Consider the following 17,839-nt stretch of genomic DNA (forward strand, 5'->3'; position numbering starts at 1 on the left):
ACAGGCCCTTTCATCTGGGCACTCTATGGCCTGTTAAATAAACCCGGATGGAAAGAAGGTCGAGACATGAGGGAAGAGCCCTCACCTCTGCCATCTGACAGTATTGTGAACCATGGATCAATCAAGGTCACTAAGCAGATGCCTTTAGACCACAGGCCTGTGATCATCACAAACAGCAGCAGGGGAATGAGAGCAGGGCAAAGATGCTGGTGCTGAGCTACAGAATCTGCAGTGTCCTTTACTGAAAACCACAATGAGAGGGACAGCAGCGATGGGAAGAACCATCCTCTGGTTCCCTTCCCCTCCCAGCAGCACAGCCCCCAGAGCAGTCAGACTCACCCGGTAGCACTGCAGACCTGGCGATGATGAGCAGGAGGAAGGCACAATGCCTCTTCCCTACTGAACGCATGGCAGCTCTTGCTTGTACAGCTCACACAGCTCTCTCACACTATCCAGCCTGCCGGGAACCCACAGGGCATAAGGGCTGTTGTGAGAGTCAATGCATTAAATGCTGCAAGATGATTAGAAACCAAGGTAAGGGGATATTTGAATACCACAGATAGACAGCTCACTAGCTTGCTGGTGACAGCAACCAGCCACTAGTCTGACCTGCTGACAGGATGGGTATATATTTATTTGAAAGCCTATAGCAGGTAGGTTCGCTATGTGGCTAAAGTAAGAGCTTGTGGTCATATGTCTCTCATATAAGAGCATATGAGAAGGGAAGGCCTGAAAGCTAATGACCCTGTGTTGTTTTTTGGTAGGGTATATTTGGGGAAAAGATCAGCATTTCATAGGAAGCTCCTCTCACTGATTATTAACTGTCTTAATCCTATCAAGGTATTAGTCAGAGAAAGATGGGGGGGTGGGGAGGGGGAAGGGGTCACAACCAACCATATTAAAAAGGTGAAGAGTCAGGCGTACAGAAGTTGGGCAAAGTCAGAATCAAGGCTGCTTTGTGTGTCTGCATCATGATATAGTCTCTAGTTACACAATCACTTTCTGTTGTCTCCATGACCCCTCCCACTCCTGGCTCTTTCTGGGCACAGACTGAATGGACTGGGTAGCTGTGCTACACTTCTTTATATGCTTCTCCTTCAGCATGTGCCCCAGGCTGTATACACTGCACACCATCCAAACGTGGCACAGGATAAAGTGATTTGGTAATATCCTCCTGGACATTCAAGGCTGCACCCGTCACAGTGTCTGAGTGCTTTTGAAACATTACCATGATTTAAGGTTCCCAGTGTTCCTCTGAGATGAGGTAGAAGAATTATCTCATCTCACTGCACTGAGGGATAAAACCCATAAATTGGCAGACCTGTGCTCCAACTTTCAGGGCTAACTTGCAGCCATTCTCAGAATCAGTTGCATTACACAGACCTCTATATTTTGATGCGTCTCTCAGTGAATTCAGCTGCTGCTGTTAGAATTCAATCCTTTTGCCACTCCAAACTCAGGGTCTCAAGCTGGGCTGCTAGTAAACTCTAGCAAGGCTCCAACAAGCACGTGTGAATTGAGGTTTTGCAGAGATTTCTTCCTAGGCCAAATCTGGGTAGATTTTGACAGGGACAGCCAAAGGCCCATTCCTACCATGAGTATAGACTGCCAGACTTTGGGCCTTCTCTACAATACCAGAAGGAGTTTGAACTTTTTAGTGTAAGCAGCATAAATGTTCTAACAATGTTGAAACCAAATATTTTCATCTGACCTTACTTAAAATGGCTAAATAATTTTAACAGATGTATCTTGCATGACAGGCAAATCAAGGCAAAGCAAGACTGACAGTCAGAAAAATCTTAGTCCAGGTAGTTACATTTTGACAAGGTTATAAAGATCCTATTGTCAGTTGTTAAAATGGGAAGTGTCTGGCCACCTTAATGTTAAACTGCATTTCTGAACTAGATTTATTCTGACTCTAAGGCGATGATGGTTTGCAGCAAGAAGTCTTCACCTTTCACTGCAGTGATCATGGTGTTCTGTCCAAGACCCCAGTCAGTTATTTTTGTGTCCTGCTAGATATCCAACCAACTGAAGGAAAAAGCTTTCTTGGCCAGGAGACCAAAATGAATCGGAGAGTGAAAACTAAAAGAGGGGTGAAGGTCAAGTCAAGTGTGGCTGGTTGTGATGAGTAGTTGCTGCCATGCGATAGCTTCTTGGTGGCCTCTGCACAATTCTGAAATACCCCTGAGTTCCCTGGGAACATCTGTCCACATTATACCCCCTATAGCAGATGGCCCTAACTATGACCCCGTGGGAAAAGCAAAGGTCTGGAGGGGCTGTATGGTTTGAACTCCACTGTTACCCTTGGAATTGGCCCTGCAGAGCATGGTCATGGGACACTGGCAAGTGATACACATGTATGTGTGTGACCAGCTTGCTCTGCTGCTGTTGCACAGTCAATCCAGCCATTAGTTACCTTGATTGATGGATCCTTTTTACATGCAAAAAGTTCATGTATGTGAAGTCACTCCTCAAGCTGATTAAAAATATTACGTAAGCTGTGCGGTTTCTGGTTCCTGGATCCACCGTCACCATCCAGAAGGTAGTTATGTTACCACAGACCATTAGCAGCAGCCTCTAGGTGGCCTCCTAAATCTTCATTCATCTCTCATCTCTGACTGGCAAAAGAAAACCTCTTTCTACTCCTACAGTTTACCAGCACCACACTTCTGCTCTATGATGTTGGAATCGCTGACACACACCACAAAAGCACTCACAAAGGATTTCATAGATTTCACTGACATTAGGGCAGGGGCAGGCAATTATTTTGAGCGGAGGGCCGCTTACCAAGTTTTTTCAAGCTGTCGAGTGCCACATGGGTAGCCTGGCCCCTTGACAGGTGTCCTGCCCCCTGGTTGCCATCTTGGGGCTAGAAATCCTACCCCTAACCTCTGACCTTTGCCACTGGACATCTCTCCCCTTGCCCCTGAAAGTACTCCTTTGGGGAAGAGGGTTTGCCATCTTAGGGGAAAGAAAAACAAATTACATACTAAAAATAAAACACGCATAGTAATATATTTTAATGGAATTAAGAAATATATTTTTGTCCTGATTTGTGGGCATTTTTAGTGCACATGCAGAAGTGATTGCATATGGGGGTGTGTGTGTGTAGGTATGGATGTGGGTATGGGAGCCATGTAGTGCAGAGTGGCCGGGCAGGAAAGTGGAGAAAGCAGCTGGGGGGGGAGTGGAAGCAAGCGGGAGCATCCCAGGGCCGGCACTGGTAGGGCCCAGAGCTGGGCACGGGGCACGGGCATGGGCTGGCTGGTTGCGTGTTCTGTTTGTGAGGCTCCAGTCGCCTGCCTCCCTGAAGGGCTGGGCGAAGTAGGAGCTGGAGAAATTACCATTGTGATTGACAGCCCTGTACTTATCTCTGCAAGTGTCTTAAAAAGTACCTATCTGGAAGCCTACGCGCTGCTGTCAAAATTCCTAACTCACTATGGAAAACAGCTCTGTGACACCCTAGGATCACAAAATTCGTACCAATATCTGGCATGAGGGTAGTGATGTTCTCAATCACTACCAAAGATAGCTCTGCTGCATCCTAGGATCATAGCCACATCCCACTGTGGACTCGGAGTCATCTTGTCTAGTCATCCTGTGCATTCATACTTGACAAATACACCCAGGTTCCTCTCCTGCATCTTTGTTTCTGAAGACCCTCTCTCACATTTTCAGCTTGGTCCTCAGGCCCTGCCATCTGCACAATGGAGCTCATACCACCCTCACTGCTTCAGAAAGGACACATTCATTTATGCCTATGAAACACATGGATCCTCCAGTGATCAGCACGAAAGAAAAGCTCAGTAAATTAAAACTTAAACTTAAAAACTTAAAATTAAAACTTTTGTATCTGGAGTGGGGTATATGTGGCCTGTAGCAAGTGATGTGGGGGGCTCACACCCTGAACAAGGAGGAAAGCAGAGGGAACAAGCTGCTTCTTCCCTGTGCACTGCCCAGGCTGGGTGCACAGGGAGGCAGGCCCCTATGATACATGGGAAGATCCTGGGCATAGCCCACAGAAGAACTGCAGCCTCCTCTAACCACAGGATGTGGGGACAGGACTACCAGGTGTGCATCAGCTGAGCTCTTGGGACAACTTGAAACAATAAGAGGGAGGGCAGCAAGGTTCAGAGGTTAACAACAAGTGCTGGGGGGTGGGAAACAAGGAGTAGGGCACACTGGCCCTCCAACAAATTGGAGGAGCCAGCAGACACCACCCAGTGAAACTCCGCTCAGAGACGTGACTGGCTAAGGGCTAGGAAAACATGGGTAAGCAGGGGCTGGGGGGGAACATCAAGATAGGGGGCAGCCCTCCCCTCCCCAGGCCCACACCAAAGTTCCCAGAAGCTGCAACACCCTTTAAAGGTTTGGGTTTTTTCCCCAAAGAAAAGAAGAGAGGAGACGAGAAAGGAAAGCAAAAGCAAGAAGCGAGGCGAGGCCTGGCGCAGCTTTGCCCCCTCCAGAGGGAAAGCGGAGGAGCCCAGGGCCGGGCTGAGGCGGAAGGCACTGGCATCGAGGTGATGGGGCCGAGCCGCCGCCCCGCTGGGGCCCGCGTGCGAGGGGAGGCAGAGGCGCACAGGTCCGTCAAGGCTGTGGACGCTCCTCCTGCCCGCCCTGCGCGGGGAGGAGCCCGGCCGCCGGCGGCTGCGGGGCGGGGCGGGGCGAGGCCCGAGCCCACCCCCGGCTGCAGGCACCGCCCCCCGGCACGTGAAGCGGTGGAGGGCGGAAGTGAGGCCGCCGGCGGAGGTGAGCATTAGTGGGGGGGTCGCGCTGCCGGGCACGTGTGGAGGAGCCCGCGCAGCTGCTTGCTCGCGCGTCCCTGGCTGTGTGCTCCCGATGCCCGGAGCGGGGACTTACAGCATCGTAGCAGAGGAGGGTTGGGAGGGCCGTCAGCGGGTGTCTCGTCCAGGCCCGGCTCAGAGTAGGACCAGCTTCAGCTATATCATCCCTAACAGGGCTTTGTCTGCCCAGGTCTTAAGAGCCTCCAAGGACGGAGATCCCACCAGCTCTCTAGGTAGCCTCTTCCAGTGTTTCACCACCTTCCTAGTAAGGACGTTCTTTCTAGTATCCACCCTAACCCTCCCTTGCTGCAACTTGAACCGATTGCTCCTTGTTCTGTGATCTGCCACCACTGAGAACAGTCCAGCTCCATCCTCTTCGGACCCCTGTCAGCAGGCTGAAGGCTGCTGTTAACAACTGGGTGACCTAAGATCCTCTCCCAGGGGCGGCAGCACCCGTGCAGCGTCACCCTGCGATTGACCGCATAAACCCGAAGGTTCCAAATAAGAACCCCCAGTGTCAGCAACTTTCTGACCCACTGCGGGCTCTGTGCCCCAGAGGAGCGGCTCCCGTGTTTTTCCCTGGTCAAGGAGAAGAAAACGAGTGGAAGCCAAGAGCTGGCACTTTCCAAGTGGGGAGGCTGAAGTCTAACAAGGGTGAGAGCCACTGGCTTAGACTGTAGTCACCCCCAGACTCAAGGTTTTTCTTTCTCTGGCTGCACAGTGCCTGGCATGCCAGTAGGGTTCCCCTTTATTATTAGGCAAGTATTTTCTGTTGTGTCTGGTGAGTGTTTTAAAGCTTCAACTGGGGTGTGCCGATTCTATTAAGAGCAAAGTTGGAGGATTCTGGCTAGAGGGTCTTGCCCCTTCACTCAGGGTCTGACCAATCCCTATATTTGGGGTCAGGAAGGAATTTTACCCCATGGTCAAATTGATACAGACCGTTTGGGGGAGGAGGGGTTGCCTTTCTCTGGAGCTTGGGGTACATGGCCCTCTACCCATGACCTGTTGAGCATATATTGACTGCATTTCATAGAAGCAGGTTGTTACAGTTCCTTTACTTTACCTGTGGCAGGTTGGGGTGTTAGGTCTGTGTTGTGTCAGAGTTGACAGTAGTCTTATCTAGACCATGGGTTATGGTTGCATGGGAAGGCTTGGGTAGGGATGATCTTGCCTCAGGCAAGGGGTTGGACTAGACAAGGCGTTCTGGAGGTCACTTCCAGCCCTACTTCTTCCCAACTATAACCTTCATTGCAGACCCCTTCAGGGTGGTGATGGAACAGTTAAAGTGGCTTCCTGTGGCATGACCCACCTGTAAAGGAGGCTGAGGAGTCAATGATAGGTGGATGGCCTGCTAGCAGCATCATGTCATGGGCTGCTGGCTATAGTCACTAGGCTGCCCTGATCATGTGAGGTTGATAGGTCATTTCCTTCAGGCAGACCTTTTGTTTTTCTTTATTTTTCTTTTTTTGAAGCTTTCCACTGATAAGAACTCTGAACATGAGACACCAGTCTTGAGCAAGGGGCTTGTCTATACTGGAAGGGTTTTAGGATTAATCCTGCATTTGAATTAATGTAGGGTGAGAATTTAAAAGTACGGCAGCTGCTTCTGCAGAACCAGGTGGACATGCCATTATTTCAGTAAAAGTGGCTACATGGGCAGTTATTCCAAAACAACTGCATGTGCAGGCAAGTTTTTAAGACTCTGTCTTTGGTTAAGATAGTACACTAACTTGGTAAAGATTGGCAAAAGGCAAGGTAAGGATGCACGTTACACACTAACTGTATTAGAGATTTAGAGGTTGATTTAGTTAGTCTATAACGTGTATCTCTACCCTGCCACCTGCCTGGGTTCAAACTAACGTGGCTAATTACCTCATTGTGCTCATTAGTAATTTTTCTGCTACTTGTAGGCTGATGAGCTTGTGGGAGTCAAAGCAGAGCATGCAGAGATGTTCTACCTGCAGAAGACAAGGAAATTTTTTGAGGCAAACTGGCTGCTACGGAGATGCACTGCAACCTGGAAGAGCTTGCCAGATAAAGCTTCATTTGCAAACATACTGCGGATGGATGATAAAACGCTCACTAAACTGACTTTCCCCCTCCAGGATCTGGAGAAATATCTTATGTCCAGTGTGAACACTGAAAACTTCCGGATCTTCAACCCCAGCCTGGATTACATCCAGTGGGCAGAGTTGCTTTTCAAACCCTCGAAAGACCATGTGATTGATTATTTCAGTTCTGCCATCCGCATGGATCACGCTCCACTACTTTCACAGCCTGAGGTCAGGGCATTAAAAGGCAGGCCCTTGCTTCTACAGCTACTGTCGTGAGAAACTTGAAAGTTCCCCCAGTGTAACATTTTTTTCTTTCCTTGAATTCTTGGGCTCTAGTTACATTCGTTTTGGTAATTCCTTGACTAGGCAGAGGCAAAGAAGAATGTCTCAGTGCAGTCCCAGCCCTCTGCAGAATGCCAAGGGACCTGCCAGCATGAGTCTGTACTAAGTAGGGCTATGCAAAATTTCACCGGTCTTTTCATTTCGATAGTGTTTTGAGCAATTTCAAGGTTGAAACAGCAAAATTGGAATGAAACAAAAGCCATCAAAGTAGCCTTGAAAAAAACTGAGGCTAGTTGAAACATTTCAAAAGTCGAAACATTTCGACCATAGGCTGGGGATGGGAAGTCAGTCCGGCTGGGCTGACTTTTCATCCCCAGCGCAAGATCCGGCAGGAAACAGGGAGTCAACCCAGCTGGGCTGACTTCCCAGCTGCCGTGCTAGATCCCCATCCCCCGCACTAGGTCCTAGAACTTTCAGGCCTCTTCTGAAGGGAACAAAATGATCAACCCCCACAGATAGGGCACCCCTTGCAATTTCTGTGTCATTGAGGCATCAGGTTCTGTGCCTCTCTTGGCTTCTTCTGAAAGTGTTTACGTACATATGTATGAGAGAGATCCAGGGACTGCTTGGATGAGACCCATTGTTTATCTGAGGTACTTGTCTGGCCTCTCTCACCACAGTATCTGAGCACCTCATGATCTGGTGTGTATTATGTTACAGCAGCAACTCTGTAGGATAGGGAAAGAACTGTTGAATAGGGCCGGCTTCGCGCATCCCTAATAGGTTCGGATCTGGCCTGAATCAGGTACAGTGATTTGATTTGTTGATTCAGATCACTGGCCGTGATTCGATTCAGCTGAATCTGAAGATTCGATGCTGATTTGGGGAATCAGCTATTAGGATCTAGACATAGATGGTTTTTCTACATACCTCAACGTACCAGGCACAGCTTGTGAATGCTGCGATGCTGGGGAGGATGGAGCATCTCACGGAGGAGGGGGGCGCTCCATGTGCTCAGCAGTGAACCCAGAAGTGGACTGGAAGTAATTCCAGTCCACTTCTGGGTCCGCCGGGGAGTGCACTGGAGGGCTACCCGCTCATGGTCCACTTCTGGGTTCACTGCTGAGCATGCTGGGGAGCCCCTTGCACTTCTGTGGGATGCTCAATCCGCCCCGCCATCACAGCATTCACGAGCCACCTGCTACCTAGAGCTATGTAGAAAAAACATTTAAAAATGTGTCTATGGCTGAATCTCTCCGAATCGATTCAGAGGACTCCAGTTCAATTTGGAGAGATTAGAGGGTCCTCTGATTCAATTTGGATTTAGAGATTTGGCGGCCAAATCTCCACTGAATCAAATCAGGAACCGAAGCTTTGCACAGCCCTACTGTTTATCCCCATTTTACAGATGTGGAGCTGGGAAACTTAGGGCCAGATCCTGTTTCATCTGTTAGGCACCCTAAGAAGAACCAAGGCATCTGAGTTCAATGTGATTCTGTTCTATCCTGCTCAAGTTCTGAAAAACCATCAGTGCAGAAGGTGGGTGGTTCTTCCTTGTTGCAGCTTTTTGTGACATAGTCTTAAGGCTATGATGAAAGTATGTTGCAAAAAGAGAGGCATTCCAGGTACTTAAGCAGCATAGCAGGGGATCATGTTTAGACTGGGACACAACAGGTGGAATAGGATCTTCCTGAAGTGACTTCTTCAGGGTCACACAGGAAGTTCCAGACAGAGTAGGGAATTGAACCCACAGCCCAAGCTTAGGCTGGAAGTATATGGTCATTCTTCCCACACCCAGGCCAGTAAGGCTTTAAGAACTGCAGGAGCCACTCCTGTTGCAATAGAAAGTACTGGGCAAGGGAGAGAAGAATGCTGCAATGCTCTCCTTTTCTCTCCCTCCAGGTGTGCTTTATCGGCCGAAGCAACGTTGGGAAATCCTGCTTAATAAAGGCTTTATTTTCTTTGGCTCCAGAAGTTGAAGTGAGAGTGTCAAAAACTCCAGTAGGTGTTGTTTTGGAATGCCCTCCCTCTCAGTTGGATGCTGGTGCCATTCGGGTGGGTTGGGAGAATGAGGGCCAAACTTTGCTTTGGGCCGAGTGAGTTAGTGTCTGGTTCACTGTGTGCGTCCACTAGAATGCACGGAATTCAGTAGCAGAATGTCTGGTGAAGTAATGAATGCATGAGGTGGAAAGAGCCCTCAGAGTTTAGGGAAAGTATGTTGGGAGTGGATGAAATCCTGGAAGCAGAACATGCTTGTTGTAGAGTTTCTTGAAACAAAACGAATGCAAGAGCTCTACAGAGGTGTTCTTAGTCACTTTCTGAAGGGCATATGCACAGTCTGACTTAAGTCCTCCTCCCTCTGAGTTAGAAGTCACCTAATTTTCTGCCTAAATCTGTTTGCAGTCAGTTTTCACCCATTTGGTTTTGTGTCAGCTTTTCCCCCTACCTTAAATACTACTTCTGCTCTGTGATGTTTAGCCCTACACTATATTTATTGCCAGACATCCTGCTCCTTCTCATTTTGTTGTGCTGAAGAAGCCACACTTTTCTAGTTTCCTTTCACAAGCAGACTCGCTGTGCACCTGGTCTTCTTAGCAGCCAATCCTTGCACCTTTTCCAGTTCATGCACGCTCAAGGTTGATGACCAGTGTTGTACACAGAATTCAGGATAAACCTTCACCAGGGCCTTGTACAATGGCATGACTGCCTTCCTGTTTGTATTGGAGATATTTCTCCCAATTAGGATTGCATTTTCCTTATTTATGGCTGCATCGTGTCCTTCTCCTTGATTGTTTTAGACTGATAAACTCCCAGCTTATAGAAGAAGTTTTTGTTCTTGTTCCCCAATGGCATAGTCGTGCATTTTGTTCTGTTGAATTCCATCCCATTTTTTTTACTCCAAACCTCAACATCATCCAGTTTTCTGCATGATATGGCTGATTCAGGGCCATGGCTCCGTATCTCTGTTGACTTGAATTTGCACATATGAGCTGGAAAAGGGCAGGGGGAGGTTACTCATATGATGGCAGCCTGGAGGCACCTTTGTCTTGCTTCCAGCTCATGGAGTATTTGAAGATTCCAGACTTCCTTCTCCAAAGCTGAGACCTGCTCCCATGCACAGATGATTTACTCTGGCTCTTTGTGGGAAGCTTTCTGCTCGCCACAGCTGAATGGGAGTGTTTGTACAAGTTTTCTGCTCTAGATTGGATCTGGTCTGCCTCCCTCCACTCACTCAGCTTTAAAAAATACTTTTAATCTCAGAAATATGAATCAGTACACATGTCCCTACTGGGCAAACCTACATCATCATCACTACATAGATTTACATAATTGCACTTCGATAAACTTAAGCTGAATTCATCTACTGTTAGTCCAAGGGAATTTTTTCCACTAAATCCTGAATTGGTTCCTTGCTTTCACAAGTGCCTCCCTTTTCCAGACAGTGGGGTTGCTTCTTAAGTTATGCTTCTGAGTATAAATAGATCTGAAATAGTACATTTTCCTGCATACAACATGCCCTGGAATAAAATGTGCCGTTTGTTTTTGAAAGGCAGAATGAAAAAAAAAGATCTTTTCTTGTAGGAATTTATTGAGTAGCAGCAACCAGGAGCCAAGACTACTCATTGTTTTGCTTCCTGTGGATTGCTGCAGATTTTATTTTTGTTTTTGTTCAGGAAATGACAGAATTTGTTCTTACTGTATTTTTTACATATAATGTGCAGTCCAATTTCCAGCAGCTGTGTTGTGGGGAAAATGTGCTTGTTGTATGGAAAAAAAAAATACCATACTTTCCCAGCTTCTAGGCCTGTCAAATTTTGTCTTGATTTTCTCCACATGCAGCTTATGTGCTTAATATAAATCACCTTTTTAGATCATCCTGTCATCTGCTCTGCCTTTGGCTAATACTTAAAAATGTTCTCTCACTCCAGGGTCACACCAAGAAACTTAATTTCTTCAAGGTGGGGAAACGTTTTACGTTGGTGGACATGCCTGGCTACGGATACCGAGCCCCACGAGACTTTTCTGAGATGGTGGAAGCCTATCTACAAGAGCGGAAGAAGTAAGAGGGCTACCAAATGCAGTTGTAGTATTGCTTCCTGCAGTTCCAAGGCACATATTTGCAAATATTAGATGGAAGAGAGAAACATAAACATAAACTAAAATGTATCAAGGGATGCATTAGGTGCATTCGACTCCCTGATCAGTTTTTGAACAGAAGTGGGAAAAGTTTGTTCCATTGTGTAAATCAGTCTCTTATGTCTGGACAGATCAAAGCCCCAAGAAATATTTAAGGTGATGTCCTGCACCAATTCCTCTCAGGATGAATTGTAGTTGATATGAAGGGTTGTGTGGGGGCTAAAATCACTTTTCATTGCTACTCAGCTGAGACCACTGTTGCTATGTTGCCACTTAGCTTTTTGTGCCTTTGGCAGCTTGAAGAGGACATTCTTATTAGTGGATGGTGTAACAGGAATTCAGAAAGTAGACAACATTGCTGTAGAGATGTTGGAAGAGTTTGGGATCCCTTATGTGGTAAGTTAATCCTTTCTCTTGAAAGCACAAACCCAGAATAAAGGTTTGTTTAAAGAATGCCCCTGACTTGTGTCTAAAATACATAACAGACCAACCAGATGACCCTGTGCAGTACAGGTCTACTAGCAAGTTAAAGGTGACCTGTATGGCAAAAATCCCTTCCATTATAATATAGGAGGCCTGAAAAGCTGCTTTTTTTAAGGGCTAGATCTTCAAAACAGAATTAATTCTTGGTGTCTGGAGTGAGACACCTGAAAAGGGCCAGATGTTCATAGGGCAATTACTCACCATTAATGTAGTATCTTGCCCATTAGATAAGACAGAAGGCAGTTGGAAAACTCTGGGAGAATGATGCATCTTGTAAATGTTTCCAGGCTTCCAATAACATTTCTCTCCTCTCTCACTCTCTCTCTTTTTCTTCCTCTCCATCCTACCCTAAATCTTCACTCAATGGATTTCTGCAGCTCGTGTTAACAAAAATTGACAAAGCTCCCAAGGGACTGCTACTAAAAAATGTACTGGCGATCCAGGACTTTGTAGAGAAACAAACTCAGGGATGTTTTCCTCAGCTCTTCCCAGTCAGGTAACCTTCTGTTCTATGCACCTTATATTTAAGCACCTGAAAGGAAGGAAACTAACTGGAAGGTGTTGGGTGGTTTTGGAGATGGAAGTCCTGGTTATGCACAGACCCAGTGCAGGGGAGAGTACCTGTAGAACGGAGGTGAGACTTCATCCTTCTAAGGCCCATACCTCCTTTGGCCTTTCTGCTTTGTGATGTGGAGGCTTGTCTCAGACCACTCGTCTCCTCTCAGGCAGACAGTGCAGGGGGTGGTGACTAAGGCATAGTTGACTAGGACCTCCTGTGAAATGATTGTGGCTTTCTTCTTGGAAAAGAAAGGTAGTAGCTGTGCTCAGGCTGCCCAGTACAAATTAATGCTGCTCTATTGAACTGTACTGCTGCCTGTGCTTGCTTTGACTTCAGTGTCAGTACTTGTTAGTTCCTCTTAGCCTATTAGTCTACTTGACTGGGAGGAGGAACAGGCTTTTCTTCTGGATCCACAATTAACAGAACATCAGGCTGAGACCTTGCCCTCTTACATCTGTACTGTCTGAGGGAAGCCAACTAGAGAGCACTGATGTAAATGAGAATGGAATTGGACATCTGAGTTACAGATAAAATGGAAAGGACCCAACTTGAGTTTCCCATTATGGGGTCAGATTGTGTCAGACAGATTGTCTGTTTATGTGGAGCAAGTTACAAACCTAGGACCCCAATGTACTATCTTTTCAAGTCAGCTTTCAGGATACAAATACAAAACTGTATCGCACATGATCATGCAAAAAAACCTATACCAAGGCCTAGGATGCCGTCCAGTGTTCTGTGCTTCTGTTGTCACTTACACCCTTACAAAAAGGCTGCCATAGCAGACTAGTCACGTTCTGCAGGCACTCTTGCAGGAACCCAGGTTGCACAGTATATTTTTTATATTGTGCCTTTTTTTTTTCCAGGAGTCACCGTGCCCTTGTTTATCTGTCTTATAGTAAATGGGGTCAGTGTATTTTAGACTGAGCAATAAGCAATTGCTCAGTTTTGAGCAGTTGTTTCTGCACATACTAACTAATGAATGGAAGAATTAATAAATCCTTATTTCTGTGTAGGGCAAAGAGATTGGAGCAGCACTGAGAAAGGTGGATTGGTGATTTTAAGTCACGAGTCAGAAAATCCTGCTCTAAATTATCTTTGTGTGTGTGTGTTGAATCTTTTTTTCTAGGCTGCTTCTCATAGTTTGGTAACTATTAAAACATATTCAGTAAATATAGCTTTTCTAACAAACTTGGCACTTTGCTATTTTATACTTATGTACTCCTATGTTAAATTATAATATATTTATTTTGATTCTTTACTTTTACATTTGTATGTTAGAAATAGTGAATGAGAAATTTTAAATTAAAATAAAGTAACTCAAGCTATATAAGGAAATAACTTGAAAGTCTGTTTAAATGTACAAAAACAATATCTTAAAGGTTAATTCAGATTTTAAATGCGACTCTTATTTTTTCCTGAATTATCCAGCACATTTGAAGTAGTTGTGTATAACTGAGCTTAAAAGGAAGGGAATTGTACGGACTATGATTATTATGTTCTTAAATGTTTTAGGACAACTGGGTCCTAGATTTAGTGTTTATTCATAGGTTAGAAGAGCAAAATTAGAAACCTGACTTTATGAATCTTTGTTTCCACAGTTCTGTAGAGTTTTCTGGGATCTACCTGCTGAGGTGTTTTATAGCACATGTTACAGGAAATCTACCCATTACAGAGTCCTGATGACAACACACATGTCCCTAACCACAACTATCCTGCTGTACTCACTTATCCACCATAAAAGGTACTAAAGCCCTGTGACTGGATTTTGGATTTATGAGTTTGTAAATAATAAAAAAATCAAACTAATTCCAATATTTTATTTTAAATCACTGGGTAGAAAGGTGGAATCTTTGGTTTAAATTATTCCTAGAACAGATTATTTTTCAGATTTCAATCATTATTAACTTCATTAAAATATTATTAACATATTTTATAAATGGTTTATATTTCCTTCCCTTCCTTCATATGAAGGCAGTCTTGAATGTGAATGCATACATTCTAGAATATATGGCTACAGCTGGAGGTGAGCAAGACCCTGAGCTCTTTGAGTCTTAAGCATAGCATCCTCCTTTCTTAGCTAGATCAAGAACATCATGTAGGTGTGTTTTTCCCCTCCAATTAGTCATTGCTTTCTAGATCTCTTTTATTGAGGAAATCAGGGGTACCACGTGGAATTCAAGCCTTCTGATAAATCCATTTAGTTCTAAGTTGAACAGGAATGCAAGTCTTGATTTAGTGAGGACAAGAAAAAAGCAAGCACAAAGCAGTCTTTCAGAACCATCCACCTAATTTTGATTGCAACAAGAGTTGACGGGACCCAACCACTTATATCAGGTGTAGGCATCAATTAAGTATGTAGATGTCACAGATGGTTTCAGTGGCTGAAATTTGAGAAGTTCTAGTAAAGATTTTTGTCCCCACTAAAATGAAAGTATTTATTTAATGCTGAATATTTCAAATATTTAAACAATTGACCATTTATAAGAACATCTATTTGTAAGAGACAGAATACTTCTAACCCGCCTTGCAGACCAACTGTGGAATTGGACATACAGGAGTTTCCCTGAGCATAATAAATCATTGGACAAGAACCTGGTTCCAATTCTTCTTCTGGAGCTAATGAACCAGCCCTACTTCAAACATCTGTAGCAAAACAGGTCAACCTCTGGCTATCCCCAGTCCACAGACTCCTGAAGGAGTACTTGATTTCTCATTCATCTTGCAGGAGTGTACTGTGACTGTCCACCCTGCTGGTTCTTGAACTCTGGAAGATGCACCACCAAGAAATGTGTCTGGTAGATGCACCAGATACATAGGCTGACTTCTTCCGTGTTTAGAAGGTGAAGGAAAGATCTCACCTTTGAGCATCAGATATCACAATAGATTTGTCAGTCATAATCTGAATATGGTGCTTCTGACGTGGTGTAGGAAATCCTGGATGCTTGCTGCCCTGCTTGGAAGTCCATTATGTTAATATGGAGCTTTGTCTCCTTGGAAGACGAGAGGCCTTGCATTTGGAGACTGCTGACTTATGCTTCATGCCCTAGTAGAGAAGTGTCTGCTGTGATGGTCACAAAGGAGTGGAAGAGGAGGAATGGGACCTGATGACTCTGAAACTCATGCTAAGCTTGGGCCTACTCACAAAACTTAAAATACAGAATAACGCTAACTGCGTATTGCAAGAGGATGCGAGTTCATGGCTAGGCCATCTAAGAAGGAATAATGAAGTATCTCTTCCAGCTTATCTTTCTATACTCAAAATGATTTCAGGCAGACTCTTAGTTGTCTGGTGTGTAACCATATGAAATGTCTATCCTTGATTAATTAGTATGGTAAATATTTTTTTTGCAACTAACTCGTGTTTATGTGCAGGAAGAGACATTCTCCATATGTAACAGATGTCTCCTCCTGATTTAGTATATTTTTCCTGGCTGTTAATCAATTTCTTGATATGTTTCAAACTGGATAACCTCTTGTTACTGAAGAAAGTAACTAATTTAAATTAGAAATTTCTGATAACCAGTAATGAGCAGGTTTTTCCTGTCAATTACTGCTTGGGACTCTCTCTTGATTTACACAACTAAAAGAATGCTTTGAAGATGCTAAACTAAGGGTATAAAAAGGCAGTAAAGCAGCAAACAGCGCACACTTCAAGAGTGAGAAATCTCTCTGACATCAGTTGCTGATGCGCCCAACTTACTTGAGAAGTTGAAGAGAAACAGACTGCCTTTTCGTTACCCATTTGGTGAAAAATCATCACCTTATAGCTAATTACTGGACTTTGATTTGGTTTGGGCTCACTTGACTTGATTTTAAATACTTGTAGTAAATAAAGCCTTTCTGTCACTCATCGAACGAGGTGTCAATCCCTGGGCTAGTCCAGAATCCTAGGTTTTTAATTGCTAACAGGACCCTCTACCAGCACGCCAGGGAGTATGCGACTATCAGACACATTTTTTAGGTCAGTCCTAGGGAGCATCCCATTAGGCAGTAAGCAGATCAAAGCCAAGACTGCCTACATCGGGGGGCACAATTATTTTGGGCAGAGAGCCATTTACTGAATTTTGGCAAGCCATCAAGGGCCACATGACAGGCAGCCCAGAGCAGATAAATACTAATTTTCTAAATTTTTTAGGGGCCCTGCGGGCTGGATAGAATGGCTTGGCGGGCTGCATTTGGCCCCTGGGCCACATTTTGCCCACCCCTGGCCTACATCCACATTATAGTCTGAGATGTAGCATTATGAAGGTGCTAGTCATTAAGTTGTCTCTTTTCTAGGATTCTTTGTACTACTATCTGGCTATTGGTCCCAACATCAAAACACTGGCTAACAGCTGTGCTCGCATCTGAGAGTTATTTTTATTACTTGTTTATTCACTTCCACTGTAATGTCAGTTTTGGGGGGGAAAAAACTGTGGGCCTTTCTGTACTAGCAGCAACAAACTACAGCGTTACCAGACAAGTATGTAATGTTGTGAACTATGAGAGACCTCTGTTCTTTCCAAAAAGCTTGAGAAACAGGTCAGTCGCGCACTAGAGGGAGACAGAATTTGGGGAAGAACAGACTATTCTTCATTGCTTGTCACATACTGGTCATGAAGTGGAAAGAGGGAGAGAGAAAAAGGATTGGCACTATGTTAACTGAGAGGAAGATCTTTTACCACTGAAATTACTACAGCATTGGTGTGAATTGTTGCTTTTTTTGTCAACAGAGAAATGTAATACTTATATACTTATTATTTTTAAATATATAAAATTAAGGTGTCTACCAAAAGAGTGAATGTGCATATGCTGGAAAGCTTTAACCAGTTCCATTGAGATTCTTGCTATGCAGGTCTGATTTTATGCTCCACATAGCAAGACTCAAAGGAGAAGTTCATAATAGGGAAGCCACTGTGTAAAGTGCAATATTAAATGACTGATGGCATATGGTTAAGAAACCCCAATACAAACTAGAAATTCCCCACCGAGCCACTCCCCTGCAGAATATGATCTTCTCTAGGTAATGGATGTATCGCAGGAAAAAACTATTTTGAACAGATACCACAAAGCATTGGACTTACTCTCTCCAAATGCCATGCAGTTCATTCACAGGTTCATAGAGATGTTCACTGACCCCATTCTCAAGGGTTTGTATTTTTCTGGTACTTATAGCTTGGCTGCACCTTTTTTCTCTTCCTCTTCAACTTCTTAAAGAATAAGCTTGTATTCAGAGCAGTGATATGTTACTCAGAACATACTTACAGCTGTTAGAGACCTAATCCTGACTGGAAGAGTGGACCTCTTGCCAGTAGATCAGCAGTTCTCAACCTCTTTAGACCAAGGGCTCCCCCTCAGAACATGCCAGCTCTTAGTTTTCACTCATTTTTGACAATATCAAAACAACAGAGCAGTCTCTGCCACAAGGAACTCAGAGGCCACGACAGGGCAGAATGGTTCGGACGCTCTGGATTCCTGTTTGCAATCTCTGGTCGATCTTGTGCAGCATGTCTGCACCCCGGCAGTGCTAACATTGTGTGGCACCCGGAAAAGGATCC

At 44.9% G+C, this 17,839-nt stretch overlaps 1 protein-coding gene across 1 annotated transcript; it reads left to right on the forward strand.

Moving 5' to 3' along the window:
* The first annotated feature begins 4,592 nt into the window (after positions 1 to 4,592).
* GTPBP8 (GTP binding protein 8 (putative)) lies at positions 4,593 to 16,152 on the forward strand. The gene is made up of 7 exons (XM_019476503.2): positions 4,593 to 4,752; positions 6,698 to 7,069; positions 9,026 to 9,178; positions 11,053 to 11,183; positions 11,557 to 11,656; positions 13,901 to 14,043; positions 15,028 to 16,152. The coding sequence occupies exons 2-7, from the start codon at positions 6,737 to 6,739 to the stop codon at positions 15,038 to 15,040; spliced, it is 873 nt and encodes a 290-aa protein (XP_019332048.1). The 5' UTR covers positions 4,593 to 4,752; positions 6,698 to 6,736; the 3' UTR covers positions 15,041 to 16,152.
* The last annotated feature ends 1,687 nt before the right edge of the window (positions 16,153 to 17,839 follow it).

The sequence above is a fragment of the Alligator mississippiensis genome, chromosome 1 (genome assembly GCF_030867095.1).
Source record: "Alligator mississippiensis isolate rAllMis1 chromosome 1, rAllMis1, whole genome shotgun sequence".
In the NCBI taxonomy this organism is placed as follows: domain Eukaryota; kingdom Metazoa; phylum Chordata; order Crocodylia; family Alligatoridae; genus Alligator; species Alligator mississippiensis.